This window comes from Haliotis rubra, unplaced genomic scaffold, assembly GCF_003918875.1.
Source record: "Haliotis rubra isolate DU_JTF1 unplaced genomic scaffold, ASM391887v1 Scf216, whole genome shotgun sequence".
NCBI lineage: Eukaryota > Metazoa > Mollusca > Gastropoda > Lepetellida > Haliotidae > Haliotis > Haliotis rubra.
In genome coordinates, this window is record NW_025766181.1 from 1,349,929 (window position 1) to 1,370,869 (window position 20,941).

General features: G+C 41.4%; 1 protein-coding gene across 1 annotated transcript in view; it reads left to right on the forward strand.

The window, feature by feature from the left end:
* LOC124276995 (unconventional myosin-XIX-like) overlaps nt 1-20,281 on the forward strand; it is a 32,402-nt gene extending 12,121 nt beyond the window's left edge. Inside the window, 11 exon segments of the mRNA XM_046712649.1 lie at nt 2,056-2,123; nt 3,658-3,779; nt 4,201-4,311; nt 4,809-4,985; nt 5,386-5,517; nt 5,888-6,066; nt 7,121-7,305; nt 8,275-8,408; nt 12,397-12,586; nt 18,975-19,371; nt 20,183-20,281. Of these exon segments, the coding sequence (XP_046568605.1) occupies nt 2,056-2,123; nt 3,658-3,779; nt 4,201-4,311; nt 4,809-4,985; nt 5,386-5,517; nt 5,888-6,066; nt 7,121-7,305; nt 8,275-8,408; nt 12,397-12,586; nt 18,975-19,267 (1,591 nt within the window). The 3' untranslated portion in view covers nt 19,268-19,371; nt 20,183-20,281.
* Nucleotides 20,282-20,941: the final 660 nt, after the last annotated feature.

Here is a 20,941-nt window from a genome sequence, read left to right on the forward strand (position 1 = left end):
TGCTTGGTGAGTTGTTACAGCCCTAACCCTGGTGGCTGTAGATTGTTGCTTGGTGAGTTGTTACAGCCCGAACCCTGGTGGATGTAGATTGTTGCTTGGTGAGTTGTTACAGCCCGAACCCTGGTGGATGTAGATTGTTGCTTGGTGAGTTGTTACAGCCCGAAGCCCCCCTGGTGGATGTAGATTGTTGCTTGGTGAGTTGTTACAGCCCTAACCCTGGTGGATGTAGATTGTTGCTTGGTGAGTTGTTACAGCCCTAACCCTGGTGGATGTAGATTGTTGCTTGGTGAGTTGTTACAGCCCTAACCCTGGTGGATGTAGATTGTTGCTTGGTGAGTTGTTACAGCCCTAACCCTGGTGGATGTAGATTGTTGCTTGGTGAGTTGTTACAGCCCTAACCCTGGTGGATGTAGATTGTTGCTTGGTGAGTTGTTACAGCCCTAACCCTGGTGGCTGTAGATTGTTGCTTGGTGAGTTGTTACAGCCCTAACCCTGGTGGATGTAGATTGTTGCTTGGTGAGTTGTTACAGCCCGAACCCTGGTGGATGTAGATTGTTGCTTGGTGAGTTGTTACAGCCCTAACCCTGGTGGCTGTAGATTGTTGCTTGGTGAGTTGTTACAGCCCAAACCCTGGTGGCTGTAGATTGTTGCTTGGTGAGTTGTTACAGCCCTAACCCTGGTGGATGTAGATTGTTGCTTGGTGAGTTGTTACAGCCCTAACCCTGGTGGATGTAGATTGTTGCTTGGTGAGTTGTTACAGCCCTAACCCTGGTGGATGTAGATTGTTGCTTGGTGAGTTGTTACAGCCCCGAACCCTGGTGGATGTAGATTGTTGCTTGGTGAGTTGTTACAGCCCTAACCCTGGTGGATGTAGATTGTTGCTTGGTGAGTTGTTACAGCCCTAACCCTGGTGGATGTAGATTGTTGCTTGGTGAGTTGTTACAGCCCGAACCCTGGTGGATGTAGATTGTTGCTTGGTGAGTTGTTACAGCCCGAACCCTGGTGGATGTAGATTGTTGCTTGGTGAGTTGTTACAGCCCAACCCTGGTGGATGTAGATTGTTGCTTGGTGAGTTGTTACAGCCCGAACCCTGGTGGCTGTAGATTGTTGCTTGGTGAGTTGTTACAGCCCGAACCCTGGTGGATGTAGATTGTTGCTTGGTGAGTTGTTACTGGTGGATGTAGGTGATTGTTGCTTGTGAGTTGTTTACAGAGTGAGTGAGTTGTTACAGCCCCGAACCCTGGTGGATGTAGATTGTTGCTTGGTGAGTTGTTACAGCCCCGAACCCTGGTGGATGTTGCTTGGATTGTTGCTTGGATGTGAGTTGTTTGTTACAGCCCTAACCCTGGTGGATGTAGATTGTTGCTTGGTGAGTTGTTACAGCCCGAACCCTGGTGGATGTAGATTGTTGCTTGGTGAGTTGTTGCCCTAACCCTGGTGGCTGTAGATTGTTGCTTGGTGAGTTGTTACAGCCCTAACCCTGGTGGATGTAGTGATTGTTGCCCTAACCCTGGTGAGTAGATTGTTACAGCCCGAGCCCTAACCCTGGTGGCTGTAGATTGTTGCTTGGTGAGTTGTTACAGCCCGAACCCTGGTGGCTGTAGATTGTTGCTGCTTGTTACAGCCCTAACCCTGGTGAGATTGTTGCTTGTTGACAGCCCCCTAACCCTGGTGGCTGTAGATTGTTGCTTGGTGAGTTGTTACAGCCCTAACCCTGGTGGCTGTAGATTGTTGCTTGGTGAGTTGTTACAGCCCAAACCCTGGTGGCTGTAGATTGTTGCTTGGTGAGTTGTTACAGCCTGAACCCTGGTGGCTGTAGATTGTTGCTTGGGAGTTGTTACAGCCCTAACCCTGGTGGCTGTAGATTGTTGCTTGGTGAGTTGTTACAGCCCAAACCCTGGTGGATGTAGACTGTTGCTCATGCTATCACTCGCTAGTTTATCTTGTTTAAGGATATGGATGACATTTCCTCATTGCAACATAACAATCTTCTGAATAAATAGTATGTATACATTGTTCTATGTATACAACAGAGTATATATTTTTTCCTTTCAGATTGTTTGATTGGTTGGTAGACTTCCTCAATCAGCAGATCAAATCTGAGGGGCACTCAGGCATGATTGGTGAGAAACATTAGAAAAATTTTACAACCTGTTTCACAAAATATGCTAATAATATCTCACTATACACATTGCCATCTCAAACTTGCTGAACCCTCTTCAATGCTTATTGTTGCTGTCCCAAGAAATCTCTGATCCTGGGGTTAGTCCTGGTTTGACCTACTTTGGGGGTTTTCTAAGCCCTGTTGATGCAAGAACTACAAATCTGAAAAACTCACACCAGTTAACAAAGTTTATTCACTAGAGCATATTCGTCATGTTCGTTTATTAACGCTTGTGGCATTTGGTTGTACTGGTGACAATTTGGCACTATAACCTTGACGACATTGAAGTCCACATGTCAAGGGACGGTTAGAAACTGTCGGCACAATGCTACACAAATCCATGAATTATGGTAACATTAAAGCTGGTCTCTTCCATTAGCCTTTAGATAGACCATTGTTCATTAAATGGCAAGGTTCAGAAACTAAAAAGAAACAAAAGATACCTTACTAAATATGCTTTGACAGAAGGTACCATAAAACAGTTTCTCAAACAAATTACTTACAGCAGCATAACTTTAAGGCATAATGGAAAGAGTTCCTTCTGTTCCCCCAACCCTAAACCTAACCCTAAACCTAACCCTAAACCTAAACCTAACTTAAATTTTGGACTTTTGGTCATTTTGTGAGTTCTCTAGTAATTGTTGTGTTAAGTTTTGTTAATAATTTTAGTATATTTTTAAATATTATTTGGGATGGGGGAACGGGAGGAACTCTTTCCGGCATAATTACTGCTAGGTTAGAAGTTACATTGGCTGAATAATAATTCAAATGAAAACATGAATTGAGAATAGAATTATTTCTGCAATGAAATGCAAACATTACTTTAGAATTCAAATTCCTATTCAATAACCATAAGCATGATAAAATACTATACTCAAAATAAGTCATTACTCAAACACCTTCAGAATTGACAGATAACCTCAAATATACATAAAATAAACTTACATTTGTGTTCCAACACTCTTGACATCATTCACACATCTGTACACCTTGAGGCCTTCCACTGTTATGCCATGTGGCTGGATTGCATGAACTGCACATGCTGTGGGTCACATGACCGCACAATGCCCAAGCTCTAGACTTTCTGCTAGGCTCTTATGAAAACTGATTACATGAAAAGGCCACTGAAATTACTTCTTGCTTTTTGGTAACTTGTTAGAATATAATTGAAATGTAATTTAAATGACAGAAAACTACTTTTGGAAAAGAAAATTATAAATACAATTTGCAATTAGCATTGAAAACAAAATCTGCATTCACAAGCCCCATGCCATGCTCAAAGTTTGCATCAAAGTGTTAAACAATTATAACTATGCCTCATCCAACATCACTCTAACACTCTGGAACAGAGCTGAAACACTGAGTCACTCACTAACTCAAACACTCATTTACTCAAACACTAAACTGCTCACAAACTCAACCATTCACTCACTCACCCAACCACTCACCCACTATCATCATTAATGTGATATGAAAGGTGTGTTTGTTTCCAGGGTTACTGGACATCTATGGCTTTGAGATGTTTGACATCAACAGTCTGGAACAGCTGTGTATCAATTATGCCAATGAGAAGCTACAACAGCATTATGTTGGCCATTTCCTGGGTGACCTGCAGGTGGGTTGTGGCCACACCAATACTAGAGATGCAATACACTGTTTATCATAATGTTAGTAACCAAACTGATAAGTTGGCGGAAGGGGCGGTGGGATAGCCCAGTGGTTAAAGCATTTGCTTGTCATGCTGAAGACTTGGGTTCAATTCCCCACATGGGAACAATATGTGAAGCTCATTTCTGGTGTCCCCTGCCGTGATATTGCTGGAATATTGCTAAATATTCACAACTCACACTGATAAGTTGGCCCCAGTTTTATCAAGTCATCAAAACTAGTCTTCCATGACTGGAAACTCTGCAATCAATGCCTCATGCACCAACTTCAAACAAATATTGTAATGCGGTAAAGTGTCATTTCTTGATTGATGTCTTTGTTTGCTATTGGTGTTTGTGATTATCTGTCCCTTTCTTTGCTATATATAGACAGAGTATGAAGCTGAGCATATTCCATGGCAGCATATTGATTACCATGACAACCAGGTGTGTCTTGATGTGCTGGAGGGAAGAGCGGGAGTGTTTGGTGTATTGAATGAGGTACAGTCCTTCTTTGAAAATCTGATTGCTATACATTGTATATTGACCATCCAAGTGTAATACATATATCAGGTCCAAGTTCCAGAAAGTTATCTTAGTGTTAAGATGATCATAACTCCCATTCTTTAACATAGGCTTCTGACAACATGACGCTGTGATCACTTTCTGGAATTGGCCCTTGCTCAGAAGCCTAAACTAGGCATATGTTTGTCAAACATCTCAGTACAAGTTCTCATAATGGAATCAGTAAATCTGCACTTCATTTCATAGTTCCAACTAATGGTATGGTGACTTATGTATATCCACTTTTGAAGGAAATAATGATCATTTTGTCTCCAACTTTCCTGTTATGGAGAGTTTGGAATCCCAGATAAATCCCTGATATCTCAGATTGACTCTGTGTTTTATCAGTATCTTGTTACATTGTTGAACTTTGATGGTTGTAGTTACACCAGTCTGTATGTGTGGATTAAAGACGTACTGTTGTACTCTTCCAGGAAGTATACCTCAGCAGGAAGTCTAACCCTCGGAGTCTCGGGGAGAGGGTGCTGGGTGTCAACAGCCATACCGCCATCAAGCGCCCCAAGACCTTCTCCACACATCCAGGCTTTGTCATACAACACTATGCTGGAGATGTCCGCTACGACTTGGAGCAAATCACCACCAAAAACAAAGTAAGTAGACAGTACACTTCAAGGGCACCCTGTTTCATCACCCTGCAGAAGGAATGTGATTTCATAAACATAGTAGGAAGGAATAGTGGAAATAAACTTTGTACACCAAGATAACAGGAAGTTTGTTGTGTTATTGTGTTATGGACAATGCCCGTTTGTGATGGGTGCAGGAGAGTGCTGATGCGAGCATACTTGAGTGAGGCCACGTTGTCATTGATGCATTAGGATGTTGATGTAGGTGCCATGTTGTCATGGATACAGCTGAGTGTACCATGTTGATGAGAGGCTATGTTGTCATGGATACATTAAAGTGTCATGTGATCCTATTTTGTCATGATGCAGTAGGATGTTGATGTGGAGGCCGTGTTGCCATGGATACAGTAGGATGTTGATGTTACAGGACAACATTCCGGTGGAGTTGGTGCGGTTGCTGCAGCAGAGTAGCAACACTTTCCTCTCTCAATTGTTTGAAGAGTTCCACACTGTTGAGGTGTCAGGCAGAAAGAGGAAAACTGTCCTCACTAAATTCAAGGTAAGACCAGTTTTTTTCAAATATAAGCAGTGTTTTTCAAATCTAAGCAGTGTTTTTCAAATATAAGCAGTGTTTTTCAAATCTAAGCAGTGTTTTTCAAATCTTAGCAGTGTTTTTCAAATGTTAGCAGTGTTTTTTCAAATGTAAGCAGTGTTTTTCAAATATAAGCAGTGCTTTACAAATCTAAGCAGTGTTTTTCAAATATAAGTTGTGATCCCAGCATGTTTCAGTTTTCATAGCATTCGAAATGAGTCCATTTGCATACCTGAGAAGCAAACTTCTCTTCATTTGAATTGTCATGACATAAACACTTTCATGCCACAGCGATTCCAGACAAGAAAAGGTCAAACTATATCATTGTCTTTGTCAGGTTTCTCTTGACGGTCTATTGTCAACACTCAAGTCATGCGATGTCCACTACGTCCGCTGTATCAAGCCTAACAGAGACAGCAAGCCAGGCCAAGTGGATCCAGCCTTCGTTCTCCAACAGCTGAAGGCTAACGGCATCCTAGAGACAGTGGAGATATGCAGGAGGGGATACTCTACCAGGTGAGTTATTGACAACATCCTTGAGACAGTGAAGATTCTCTGCCAGGTGAGTTGTTGACAACATCCTTGAAACAGTGGGGATTCTCTGCCAGGTGAGTTGTTGACAACGTCCAACAGACAGTGGTGATCCTCTATCAGGTGAGTTGTTGACAACATCCTGGAGACAGTGGAGATTTTCTGCCAGGTGAGTTGTTGACGACATCCTGGAAACAGTGGAGACTCTCTACCAGTTGAGTTGTTGACAACATCCTTGAGACAGTGAGAGATTCTCTACCAGGTGAGTTGTTGACAACATTCTTGAGACAGTGAAGATTCTCTGTCAGGTGAGTTGTTGACGACATCCTGGAGACAGTGGAGATTCTCTACCAGGTGAGTTGTTGACAACATTCTTGAGACAGTGAAGATTCTCTGCCAGGTGAGTTGTTGATGACATCCTTGAAACATTTGTGATTCCCTGCCAGGTCAGTTGTTGACAACATCCTTGAAACATTGGTGATTCCCTGCCAGGTCAGTTGTTGACAACATCCTGGATACAGTGGAGTTTCTCTGCCAGGTGAGACCCGTGAAGATCCAGGCTAGAATCCATCTTTGGCAACCCATGCTTGTCGTAAGAGGCGACTCGGTGGTCAGGCTCGCTGACTTGGTTGACACATGTCATCAGTTCCCCATTGCGCAGATCGATGCTCATGCTGTTGATCACTGGATTGTCTGGTCCAGACTCGATTATTTACAGACTGCCGCCATATAGCTGGAATATTGCTGAGTGCAGCGTAAAACTAAACTCACTAACTCACTCACTCACTCACTCACTCACTCACTCACTCACTCTGCCAGGTGAGTTGTTGACAACATCCTTGAGACAGTGGAGACTCTCTACCAGGTGAGTTGTTGACATTGCAGGTAGCCTCTGTCTCTAAATTCCCACTGACTCCTACGCTGGTGGGTAAAGGTGTGATGTGAGATTCATGCAGATATTTGCAAAGGAGAAGTCATGATCTGTACAAAAGTAAAACATGTACAGTTTGGAGTGTATCATGTTTGTTTCCTATCTCAGACTACCGTACTGGGAGTTCCTTCAGAGATACGGCCTGCTCATCGGGGAAGAGGAGCACGGAACAGATGGGTTTGGAGGCAAGGGAGGTGATGTGTCGGACCCTGTGGAGATCTTACTCCAGAAACAACGGTCTGCGACGCCACGGCACTCCACCACTCCACAGAGAGTGCTCAGGAGAAGGACAGGTGAATAGCAATGTTTTCACTTTCATCAAATGGAACAGCAGACCAAACAATTCAGCTTCCATAGGAGTACAAGCATATTTCATTTTGACAGCCATCTCTATTGTAAATATAACTGTCCATTGAACTCCATGCTTGGTTGTTGCCCACCAAACACAGTAGGGAGCTGTGACTGGTGTTAGAGACAGAGATCCACAGATAGTTACCAGTGTGAGGGGTGTGAGTGAGTGAGTTTAGTTTTATGCCACACTCAGCAATATTCCAGCTATATGGCGGCGGTCTGTAAATAATCAAGTCTGGACCAGACAATCCAGTGATCAACAGCATGAGCATCGATCTGCGCAATGGGGAACCGATGACATGTGTCAACCAAGTCAGCGAGCCTGACCACCCAATCCCATTAGTCGCCTCTTACGACAAGCATGGGTTACTGCAGATCAATATTCTAACCCGACCTTCACGGGTTGAGGGGTTTGAGACAATACATTATTACAATATGTCACCAGTTGTTAGTCAAACATTTCTCAAGAAATTAAGCACAGACATTGTCACATAACTGCTTGTCAAATTCAGGAACTTATAACATCTTGGCAAGGCAATATAAAAGCTAGCTGATTTTTTTGGACAAGAGAATACAGTCCATCAGTGTTGTAACAGGTGACTAACGGGATCAGGTGTTCACACTTGCTGATGTGGTTGACACATCGTATCCCAATTGTATAGATTGATGCTCAAGATGTCAGTCACTGGATTATCTAGTCCAAACTCAACAAATATCAGACTGCTGTCATGCAACTGAAATATTGCTGAGTTTGGCATTTAACATCAAAACAAAACTAAGTCATTTCTGACAGCTAGTTTTCCAGATATTCTAAATGTCCTTGAGATGGAGTTGGCACCTCAGTGCTGATGAAACAGAGACTTACAACTGAGTGGATTGAATGATAACTTAATATCTCTTCTCTTTTTCAGGATTGTCAAGCCTTGACCACACCCGCAAGTGTTGCGCGGTTGTCCTGTCCAAAGTCCTTGGGCCTGAGTTTGTTAAGAATGGAGGGGTTCGGGATCAGTTCGGGAAGAATAAAATCTTCTTGCTGCAACAACAGGTATCACTGCTGATTTGTTTGAAAATCTTCACAACCCTGTTTGTGTTCAGAGATAGAACAGCAACCTATGCTGGTTATAAGAGGTGACCAAATTGTCAGGCTTGGTGACATAGTTGATCAAGCTTGGTGACATCGTTGATCTGGCTTGGTGACATAGTTGATGAGGTTTGGTGACATTGTTGATCAGGCTAGGTGACATAGTTGATCAGGCTTGGTGACATAGTTGATGAGGTTTGGTGACATAGTTGATGAGGTTTGGTGACATAGTTGATCAGGCTAGGTGACATAGTTGATGAGGTTTGGTGACATAGTTGATCAGGCTTGGTGACATAGTTGATCAGGCTTGGTGACATAGTTGATGAGGTTTGGTGACATAGTTGATCAGGCTTGGTGACATAGTTGATCAGGCTTGGTGACATAGTTGATCAGGCTAGGTGACATAGTTGATCAGGCTTGGTGACATAGTTGATGAGGTTTGGGGACATAGTTGATGAGGCTTGGTGACATAGTTGATAAGGTTTGGTGACATAGTTGATGAGGTTTGGTGACATAGTTGATCAGGCTAGGTGACATAGTTGATGAGGTTTGGTGACATAGTTGATGAGGTTTGGTGACATAGTTGATGAGGCTAGGTGACATAGTTGATGAGGTTTGGTGACAGTTGATCAGGCTTGGTGACATAGTTGATGAGGTTTGGGGACATAGTTGATGAGGCTTGGTGACATAGTTGATAAGGTTTGGTGACATAGTTGATGAGGTTTGGTGACATAGTTGATCAGGCTAGGTGACATAGTTGATGAGGTTTGGTGACATAGTTGATGAGGTTTGGTGACATAGTTGATGAGGCTAGGTGACATAGTTGATGAGGTTTGGTGACAGTTGATCAGGCTTGGTGACATAGTTGATGAGGGAGGTTTGGTGACATAGTTGATGAGGTTTGGTGACAGTTGATCAGGCTTGGTGACATAGTTGATGAGGGAGGTTTGGTGACATAGTTGATGAGGTTTGGTGACATAGTTGATCAGGCTTGGTGAAATAGTTGATGAGGTTTGGTGACATAGTTGATCAGGCTAGGTGACATAGTTGATGAGGTTTGGTGACATAGTTGATCAGGCTAGGTGACATAGTTGATGAGGTTTGGTGACATAGTTGATCAGGCTTGGTGACATAGTTGATAAGGTTTGGTGACATAGTTGATGAGGTTTGGTGACATAGTTGATGAGGTTTGGTGACAGTTGATCAGGCTTGGTGACATAGTTGATAAGGTTTGGTGACATAGTTGATGAGGTTTGGTGACATAGTTGATGAGGTTTGGTGACATAGTTGGTGAGGTTTGGTGACACAGTTGATGAGGTTTGGTGACATAGTTGATCAGGCTAGGTGACATAGTTGATGAGGTTTGGTGACATAGTTGATCAGGCTTGGTGACATAGTTGATAAGGTTTGGTGACATAGTTGATGAGGTTTGGTGACATAGTTGATCAGGCTAGGTGACATAGTTGATGAGGTTTGGTGACATAGTTGATGAGGTTTGGTGACATAGTTGATGAGGCTAGGTGACATAGTTGATGAGGTTTGGTGACAGTTGATCAGGCTTGGTGACATAGTTGATGAGGGAGGTTTGGTGACATAGTTGATGAGGTTTGGTGACAGTTGATCAGGCTTGGTGACATAGTTGATGAGGGAGGTTTGGTGACATAGTTGATGAGGTTTGGTGACATAGTTGATCAGGCTTGGTGAAATAGTTGATGAGGTTTGGTGACATAGTTGATGAGGTTTGGTGACATAATTGATGAGGTTTGGTGACATAGTTGATCAGGCTTGGTGAAATAGTTGATCAGGTTTGGTGACAGTTGATGAGGTTTGGGGACATAGTTGATGAGGTTTGGGGACATAGTTGATCAGGCTTGGTGACATAGTTGATCAGGCTAGGTGACATAGTTGATCAGGCTTGGTGACATAGTTGATCAGGCTAGGTGACATAGTTGATCAGGCTTGGTGACATAGTTGATGAGGTTTGGTGACATAGTTGATCAGGCTTGGTGACATAGTTGATGAGGCTTGGTGACATAGTTGATCAGGCTAGGTGACATAGTTGATCAGGCTTGGTGACATAGTTGATGAGGTTTGGGGACATAGTTGATCAGGCTTGGTGACATAGTTGATGAGGTTTGGTGACACAGTTGATCAGGCTAGGTGACATAGTTGATGAGGTTTGGTGACATAGTTGATGAGGTTTGGGGACATAGTTGATGAGGTTTGGGGACATAGTTGATCAGGCTTGGTGACATAGTTGATCAGGCTAGGTGACATAGTTGATCAGGCTTGGTGACATAGTTGATGAGGTTTGGTGACATAGTAGATCAGGCTTGGTGACATAGTTGATGAGGTTTGGTGACATAGTTGATGAGGTTTGGTGACATAGTTGATGAGGTTTGGTGACATAATTGATGAGGTTTGGTGACATAGTTGATGAGGCTTGGTGACATAGTTGATGAGGTTTGGTGACATAGTTGATCAAGCTAGGTGACATAGTTGATCAGGCTAGGTGACATAGTTGATCAGGCTAGGTGACATGGTTGATCAGGCTTGATGACATGTTATTTTAACTGGATGGAGTAGATCGTTGCTCACATTATCAATCTTTGTACTGTCTGGTCCAAGCTTGATTATTATCTCCCGCTGCGTGTTTAGTATGAAGCGGGGGATGTAGTATTAGGCTCCATCCGACTGTCCCGTACATACGTATGGAATATCTTAAGAACCGTTGGCTAGATTCTTTTCATATTTGGTACCTAGGTTCATCACAATATGAGAAAGGTCCCAGTCTGGTTTGGTGACTTTGACCTTCATTTCAAAGTCACAAGGGGACTTTAACGTTTTACGCTTGTCAGCGAGATATCTAAAAAAATGTTCACTGGATTTTCTTCATATTTGACACCAAGTTTTATGTAGGGAAGGAGCAGGGCCCAGTTCATTCTGGTGACCTTCACTTAATTTTCAAGGTCACAGTGATACTTCGAAGATTTCAGCATGTTAACCTGCATGTTAAGCTTGTCAGCGTAATATCTCAAGAACCATTCACTAGGTTTTCTTCATATTTGACACCAAGCTTTATCTGGGGAGGACACAGGGCCCAGTCGATTTTGGCGACCTTCACTTAATTTTCAAGGTCTCAGCGACACTTTGAATATTTCAGCATGTTAACCTGCATGTTAAGCTTGTCAGCAGGGGATTATGTCACCTTAGTGACAATGCTTGTTCATAGGCTAGTTGGGATATTGCAGAGTGTCTCATTGAACAATAAAAGACAAACAAATTCTACATAAATTTACAAATCATGTGTTGTATCCAACACATTTTTGTTGCTATAAGGTTAGAATTGATCTTCAGTAACCCATTCTTGTCGTAAGAGGCGACTAAAGGGATCTGGTGGTCAGGCTCGCTGACTTGGTTTACACATGTCATCGTATCTGAGTTGTGTAGATCGATGCTCATGCTGTTGACCTCTGTATTGTCTTGTTCAGACTTGATTATTTACAGACCACAGCCATATAGTTAGAATATTGCTGAGTGCAGCGTAAAAACTAAACTCACTCACACATTGTTGCTATAAACTATGATTAAATTATAGTTATATCTTGTGTATATTCTGTGTATGAAATAAGGCCTGGCCCTTCTAGCTGAGACGGGCTAGATTTCTGACAGACGGTCTAAATTTACAGCTAGCCAGCCCGATGGTCTGGTAAAAATTTTAGATAACATGTTCCATACAGCTGAGTAATTTTCTTTGGATTGTCTGGTCTAGTTAAATCAGCCCTGATGTGTGGCTGGGTTTTTGGCTTATTTCATACACTTTTATTATAAACTACATTGTGTCACACTGCCTAAACTTTTCTATATATAAAACACCCACCTGTGTGAGATTGTCCTTTGGGAGAACACAGTTTGCATGATGCCCTAGAAAATCTGGAACTTTATATTACAGTTTGAGGCACTGGAAGCAGCACGGAATGATCTGCGAGCCCGATACGCTGTGATCCTCCAACAGGCTTGGCGTAGATACAGACAGAGGAAGAGGAGACAGGCAGTCAGGGTTATCTGGGACGCATGGAAGATGTACACTCAACGGAGGTGTCTGGCTCGCCAACATGCAGCAGCTCGATGTATACAGAGAGGTGAGATCTTGTTTGCCGGTCTTCTTGACTTGCTGTAGGACTAGGATAGGAGATCTTGTTGCTGTATACTGAGGGGTGAGATCTTCTTGGCTTGCTGCATACTGAGAAGTGAGATCTTCTTGGCTTGCTGTGAGATAGGAGATTTTGTTGCTGTATACTGAGAGGTGGGATCTTCTTGGCTTGCTGTGAGATATGAGATTTTGTTGCTGTATAGTGAGAAGTGAGATCTTCTTGGCTTGCTGTGGGATGGGAGATTTTGTTGCTGTATAGTGAGAAGTGAGATCTTCTTGGCTTGCTGTGGGATGGGAGATTTTGTTGCTGTATAGTGAGAGGTGAGATCTTCTTGGCACATGTGGGATGGGAGATTTTGTTGCTGTATAGTGAGAGGTGAGATCTTCTTGGCTTGCTGTGGGATGGGAGATTTTGTTGCTGTATAGTGAGAGGTGAGATCTTCTTGGCTTGCTGTGGGATGGGAGATTTTGTTGCTGTATAGTGAGAGGTGAGATCTTCTTGGCTTGCTGTGGGATGGGAGATTTTGTTGCTGTATAGTGAGATCTTCTTGGCTTGCTGTATACTGGGACAGGAGATCTTGTTTGCCGTCTTTAATGGATGATCAGCTGGAGAGCATTAGGTAATGAATTGAAAATCATACAGGCTAACCTTGCAATCCCTTCCATTCAGTTACAAAACTCTTCAATGCAACAGAGAATATGTAGTCATTGTGTTTAATCAAAAGTTGGTTTACCCTTTCTGTATTCAGTTACATAAGAGAAACTGTTTGTCTGAAGTCCCGGCATGGACAACACAAACCTGCTGATACAACATTTAAGAAGCACTCGTAAAATATAGCAATAATCCCATTTGTTGTTCAAATACCAGTCCACTGAAGTAGATATCACTGTCGTTTCTTTAATGCTATTGCCATCACACACTACACTTGACTGTTGGAGAAGATAGATTTCTGATCCCTAGCAACCTGTGGCTTTCAAACTGATCCCTAGCAACCTGTGGCTTTAAAGCTGATCCCCGGGTTACAACATGGGCACAATAAAGCCCATTTCTTCTGTCCCAATGTGAATTGCTGGAATATTGCTAAAAGCGTGTCCTCAGTCAGTCAGTCAAACCTGTGGCTATAAAGCTGATCCCTACAACCTTTGCCAATAAAACTGATCCCAAGAAACCTGTGGCTGTAAAACTGATCCCTAGCAACCTTTGGTTATAAAACCGATCCCAAGTCACCTGTGGATATAAAACTACTTCATTGACACATTGTACCAAATGACATTAAAAGATGGTACTTAATGTTACTATGCCTGATGCTGGTCATTAAAGCGATAAAATAAGACAGCTCATCTCACAGTCTTCGCATTGTTAAGTGGTGTATCCATGTAAATGGTATCCAAGGGGGCAGGTGATATCTATGTGTTTTTGTTGTGAAGTGTGATACTCATTTTTCAATATCTTGGATCTTCCTCAGTATTAATTTGAAGATAGCATGTCACAGGGTCTAAGATCCATTATTTTGATTGTATGTTTGAAAATTCTCATTTCTTTGACTTTAATTGATCCACTTTGGCTGTTTTCAGTTCAGCAGTTCTTTTTCCCCCCTTTCTTGATGGAGTCTGCCGCCCTTTGTGGCAAGCGTTGAGTGATCCATGTCATAGCGTGACAGTGTAGCATTTCACCTCTACTGATGAATGAATGAAGACATGCATTCACCACAAATTGAAACTAATCAGCCAAACTATTGCTCCGTCAACCAAATGCAAATTGAATTTCAGACCTGTAAATTAATGAAATATTGAATGCATTATCTCCAACGGCACACATGTTCTCAGAAGCTTTAGATAGCTATTTATAATTTAAAATTAGATTGATTCTTTAGATAGAAGTGTGGCCTGATCCGTATTACTTGATCCTGCTGACTCGGCATCAAAGACTTGAGTGCATCACCAACACTTTGTTGCCTGGAAAGGATAGATGTAGGTCATGTGTGTTTGTGTGTAATAATTACAATTACATTTCATATTCTCTACGTAGTAACATTTTAGATGCGATAATGTATTGTTAATCATTAACCATATACGCTTTGAAATTTGCTGCTACATGATCACTGTCTGAATTCAACTCACCTCTCACACATATCTTTCAGGTAACGGACCAAAATTCCCCGGAAAAATCCATCCCCGGGCAAAATCCCCAAAAAACTCTCTGTCTGCTCTCTCTCTCTCCCTCTGTCTCTCTCTCTCTCTCTCTCTGTATCTCTCTCTCTCTGTATCTCCTCTCTCTCTCTCTCTCTCTCTCTCTCTCTCTCTCTCTCTCTCTCTCTTCTCTCTGTCTGTCTCTCTGGGGGATAATTTTTTGTCCAAGGGGATTCCTGGATTTGTATCTTTTCTATGCGTGACTGCTTTGTGGAAGGCCTGCACTATGCTGGTCTTATAGTTTACAACATGTCTGAGATGGGGTTCAGATCAATAATGGGACTCAAATCCAAAAGGTATCAAAATTAGTACTTAACTGTAAAGTGTAATTCTATAACATATGGTATTTAGCTAATAATACAACAGTGTCTTCTCTACTGACACTCAAGCATGTTGCTGGGACAGTAAGAACTACAGATTTTACATGTGATGCTTTTTACAAACTGACCCACCAGGCTTTAGTGTTTTAATGGGCATGAATATTTAATTTTGTATGAATATGGAAATTTGTCAGAAGTGGTGTAAGTTTGGGCTGGTATTATATGTTGTTCTCTATTGTTTCAGGTAATCAGTATTATATGTGATATTTAACTGGAGTTTTGATTAGAAATATACCTAAGGCTGTGAGGGTTGTGTGTGATGAAGTGGGTTGAGGAGTGTTTGTAGTGTATAGGTGAAGTGTTAGGTGTATAGTAAGACACTTATTACAGACAGATATACATATATATATATATATATATATCTACAGGTGAACCTGCTGTACCACTGATCTCGTTAAAGTTACTAATCACAACAAGGTGTGGACCATCCATATTTGGGATAAACTTCAAGGTGGATGTTATTATACGGTTTTGAGGATAAGACAATATTTAAAGAATTCTGAACCCAAAAATGTCTACTGTGTAAACTGGATGACAATCACCTATCACTTGACTCAAACCAATTGTTTTAGATGAAGAAAAAGACGAAAAGAAAAGAAGAATTTTTTTTTATTTAGGTGTCACACAACGTACAATCTCAATATATTAAAAATTACACATATTCACAGTACGTTGTTCGGCCAGAAATGGCCTGTGAGACACTAAATTACAATAAAAAGTCTTTAAGAGCGCATAAATATAATTAAAATAGATCACATAAGAGAGGTATAAGTACAATAGTCACGGATATTTGTTTAAATTATTACATTATAAAAGTAGTTTTTCTGCGCCTGAACATAGCGCTCAATGTAAAGGCAAGTGGTGTGGAGAGCTGAGGATACTGCATTAGAAATATAGTTTGGTCTGTTGAGGACAGATTAACAAATTGTGGTTTAATTTCATTGGCTTTGAGCCATAACATAGATCTGATATCTGAATACAATGGACATGGGGTTAGAAAATGTATCTCATCTTCAACTTCAGAGTAATTGCAGTATTTACATATACGTTGATTTAATGGAGTTTTGGGGCAGGAAAATCGACCAATTTCTACCTCTAAGGGGAGAGAGCCACATCTCAATTTTGCGAGAAAAATTCGTTGAGAGCGGTTGGAGACTGAACGAACATAAGGTGAAACTGCCAGAGTATTTTTGAATAATCTAAATGTTCTCAGTTTGTTACCATTGGCCTGTCTATTATCATTCCATAAACTTCGATACCAGAATTCGTGATCAATGCTAATTATCCTATCTCTAATAATGAGAAAAAACCTGTGAGTAACTGTGAAAACATTATCAGATTGGAAATTAATTTGCCTGAGGAAATTTAAGACAAAATTATCCCAGGATTTTCTAAACTTCAAGGACCAAACTTAAATGCAACTAGTCAATCTTGATGGTTCAGCCATATGTAATTTTCTCCAAAAACAAATAATTGCTATATGTTTTGAAATACAGGAGAGACACCCCAAACTGCAGGATTTGCAGTCTTATTACCAACACCAAGAAAGAAACGTGCAGCCCTGTTTTGAACGATGTTAATACATCTGAATTCTTTGTCCCGCCGTTGATGTTGCTGGAATATTGCTAAAAAGCGGCGTAAAACCAGCTGAATAGCTGAACCATAAGATAAAATAGGTTGTACAAGGTTATCATACAAAGAGTTATAAACATCAAAGGACATACCTCCAACTGCCTTAAACTTACTAATAATTATACCTAATGCTCTGCTCCTGACTTGGCAATTTCCTTAGCTGTAAAGTTTAAATCCAAATGCTCATGTAGCCAAATAGCCCTTTTTAATTAAAGTGCTGCCAAGACTGAATTCAGAGGTAATTAAGTTTTATAGACAATGTTGTTTTAATGGCTTTATGGTTGGATAATGGGAATTAAGACTTGTTTGAATTGGTAATTGACACCCCCAATTAGCCAAAGCTTATACTGCATTCATGTTTGATTAAACATTGTTTCAACAGGTTCAATTATTGTATTGCTTTGCTTTATGTCAAAATGTTTTTGTGGTTGAATAATTTTTGTATTTTGAACATTGCAATGATAGGTTCTCAAACTTTATGTGTTAAGGTGTATTTTATTAATTACTTTTTAACAGTTAATGTAGTTTAGGAATTAAATATCATTGCCTAATCCAGGTTCCTATTTAATGCCCCTATATAATAGGGCAGCGAGGGTGTGGTGGTGACCATAAACACAGCGCAAAATGGGATTGAAACCCACAACCATTGGTTTCTAGTGTGTAAGGGGGCGATGGGCAGCCTAGTGGTAGGCCGTGATGTTGCTGGAATATTGCTAAAAGCAGCGTCAAAGGATACTCACTCAGGACATGGAAGCCACAGTGGCTTAGCGGGTATGGTGGCTGACTTTGTGTGCTGGCGATTAGGTACCTAACTCTGAGGGTGTGGGTTCCAATCCCGAATGGGACTCAACCCAAAAATATGAGAATATGTACTTTACTGAGAAAGTGTAATCCCAGATATAACATATGAAACTCACTTGTGTGTGAGGGGATGTAACTCTGCACAGTAAATTGTGGCATCATTAGCAACTGTGCCTCCTGTGCCCTGTGCCATCAACACAAAGACCTCTGACATACCAGGGCTTAATTTGACATGTGTAGGCCTTTGTGGGTATGCTGAGCACATGTATATGTAATTCATTAAGACAGCCCTGATCATTTTATTTAGTTAGTTGGTCATTAACACACATTTTCAGATTGTGGGCATTATAGAGTATTTGATGCTAGGAAATATACAGCCAGCTAGCGCAAAACAAATGGACTAATTATTATTATTAAATATATATGATTTATTAACTCTAGCTATAAACATGAAGTTGTGAAGTATCCGAATTTATCAGTGATTGTCTGTAACACTTGTGCTGTGGACAAACATGATGTTTCTCTGCAATGCTTTGTCAGATTTGATAACTGAACTCCTGCTGAGTCTGGATGGTGTACTACTCTGTGCTTCATATTTGTCTGAAGAAATCTGCAGTTAGAAGCCTATTATGAACTTTGTTTTGGACTGCAAGGTCTTGCTCAGGTTCTATACATTGATAAAAAGAACTACTGAAAATAATGTCAAATGCTAATGATGACTTGAAAGATTTTAGCAGAGACTGGTTATCTGCACCTGTTCAGAATGAGCCTATTATTGCCATACATGTATGAGACCTGACTTACAAGTGTTAAATGGTTACAATATATGTTTGCATTGCAAATGGTAAGTCTTAATGTAATTAATTCAAACAAAAGACTGCCTGGTAGCAAAGTAATGTCTTGTTAGCCCGTACCAAAATGGAAACTACAAAGTACTTGCTAATTAGTGTCTTTAATTATACTCAATGCCAAGTAGTTGACACCTTGGGCCTGTTTAATCTCTGGATAAGAGGATTAATTAAACAGTATTGAGAGTGTGGACTTTAGGGATTAGCCTGCTACAAGACTATATATACCGGTGTGTCAGGAAGATGAAACACTACTCTTATTGCTTATCAGCTGGATAGACACTTTCATCTGGTGATAGTAATACATGGTACAAGTCATCATAGGCTAATTTTTACAATATTTCAACATGTTTGTTTGTTACAAATAAGTATTGACTTTAGAAATCCTTCCAAGAGGATTCTTTTGTCTGTTTTGGGCTGTGAATGTCACTGCAACTTCAAAACTGAGTATACTTTTTCTGCTCCTTGAATTCATTATTTGATATTTGAGGATCATCTTACAAATTGTTCCCCATGTATGTATCAGGAGTGCAGGGCTGGTTGGCCAAATGTCGACTGAGAGATGCACTGAAGGCCATCAACTCCCGGACCACAATCCCTGGATCATCATGGTTACAACAGAGTCCAGGTCAGGGCGGCAAGAGGAAGCTTCGTCCGAACCCATCAGATGGACAGCCGATGTCCAGCAGTACACACCAGGTTCAGTCGGTCAGCAGCAAGGAGAATCAGAATCCCAAGAGGGATCTTCCATCCATATGGGAGTCCCTGTCCGAAGACTCAGGCATAGATGATGGGCACAGTCTGTTGGGTATGACTTGACAGGGCCACCAAGCAAGCGGCTGAAACTGACCTGCTCCACCTACGGCAACCTCCATGACATCCACGTCGGCGATGGCGTCATCACCCGCAGAAAGATACCAGTGGTAAGCATGTAACCATCACAGTAATACACTACATATTGCAGGGTTAGGTTTACACTGGTGATTTGTCTCGACACCAGATTGGAGTAGACAGTGTCCATGGTCTAGTGGCTAGAGCATCTACCCTGAAAGAGAGGAAAACCAGTGATTTGATCCTGGGCATTATCAGACCAAAATACATTATAACATAGAAACCTGGGCCTAGATTTTCGAAGCTCTGTTAGTGCTAAGATAGTCGTAAGTGCCATACAATAACATTAACTTACGACTATCTTAGCACTAAGAGAGCTTCGAAAATCTAGGCCCCGCCTGGTGGGTGGCGTTGTGTGGATAAAGCAAGGACTGTTTTGTTTAGTCAGTAAAATATAAAACCAGCATAAGTTTTGCACACAGATGAACATAAGTACGACCCCGTGATAAAACCCAATTTACCTCACCCTATATTGAGATCGAACATCAGTTACTTTTCTCTTTGTGTATTATGCATGCAGTGCTATAGATAATCTAGTGTTATAGATAATCTAGTGTTATAGATAATATTCAACTATTTATTGGCCCATGATAGTGAGGGCTGTGGAGTAGCCTAGTGGTTAAAGGGTTTGATTTCACACCAAAAACCCAAGTTCGATTGTACGTGGGTACAATGTGAGGAGCCCATTTCTGGTGTCCCGTTCTGTGGTATTGCTGGAATATTGCTATAAGTGGTGTAAAACTTAACACAGTCACCCACTCACTCATGAGAGAGATGTCAGAGTAGTGTATTCTTGTATTTCAATCACCATCATCAACACCTTGTCATTATTCATGGTTCCAGGGAGGTATAAGGTTCCACACCAGGGAGAGTGTGCTGAAGAATGCCCATGTTGTCCACAAGAGGGAGCTGGAGAGAGGCATAACAGACTGCCTGATGGACGACCTTGACTGATCCACTTGGATACCACATCGGGGACTATAATCCCCACTCGTGTCAACAATCTCTGTGCCATTCCTGACAGAAACATATGAAGACTCAAATCAGAAACCAGCATATTCTTCTACATATCAATGTGACATTTTGTTTCTGATTCATTCAAGGTGCATATTCATGAAGATTTACATGTAATTCTAGCTTGTGTGTCCAATGTGATTTCAGGAGCCTAGGCTCCATTGTGCAAAGCTGTCTTAGCACTGAGGTGATATCAACTCCCATACTTACTCCCAAACATAGGCTTATGACAGTGGGAGGCCTGAGATCGGTTTGTACAAAGGGGTCTACAAAGTGATACTGGGGCTGCCAAAATGAATGTTAAAGTATTTGACTCTGAGGTCACCCTGTGGAAGGTGGCATGGGGACACTCTGTAGATTCTCATGCTGAAGTTAGTTGTTAGTTGGATTTAATTGTACAGTTCTGAGGAAAGGAGACATAGCTGAAAGGCCAACTGTTTTTAGGTATTTGTTAAGATTTTATCTACTTGTTTCCAGGTTATTCCAGACTTGTTTGTAGTAGGAGCACAATAACATATGACAACTTAGATGCCATTACTAGATGCTTGTTTTGTTCTTGTTGTTCTGTTTTACTTGGTCACATAAGAA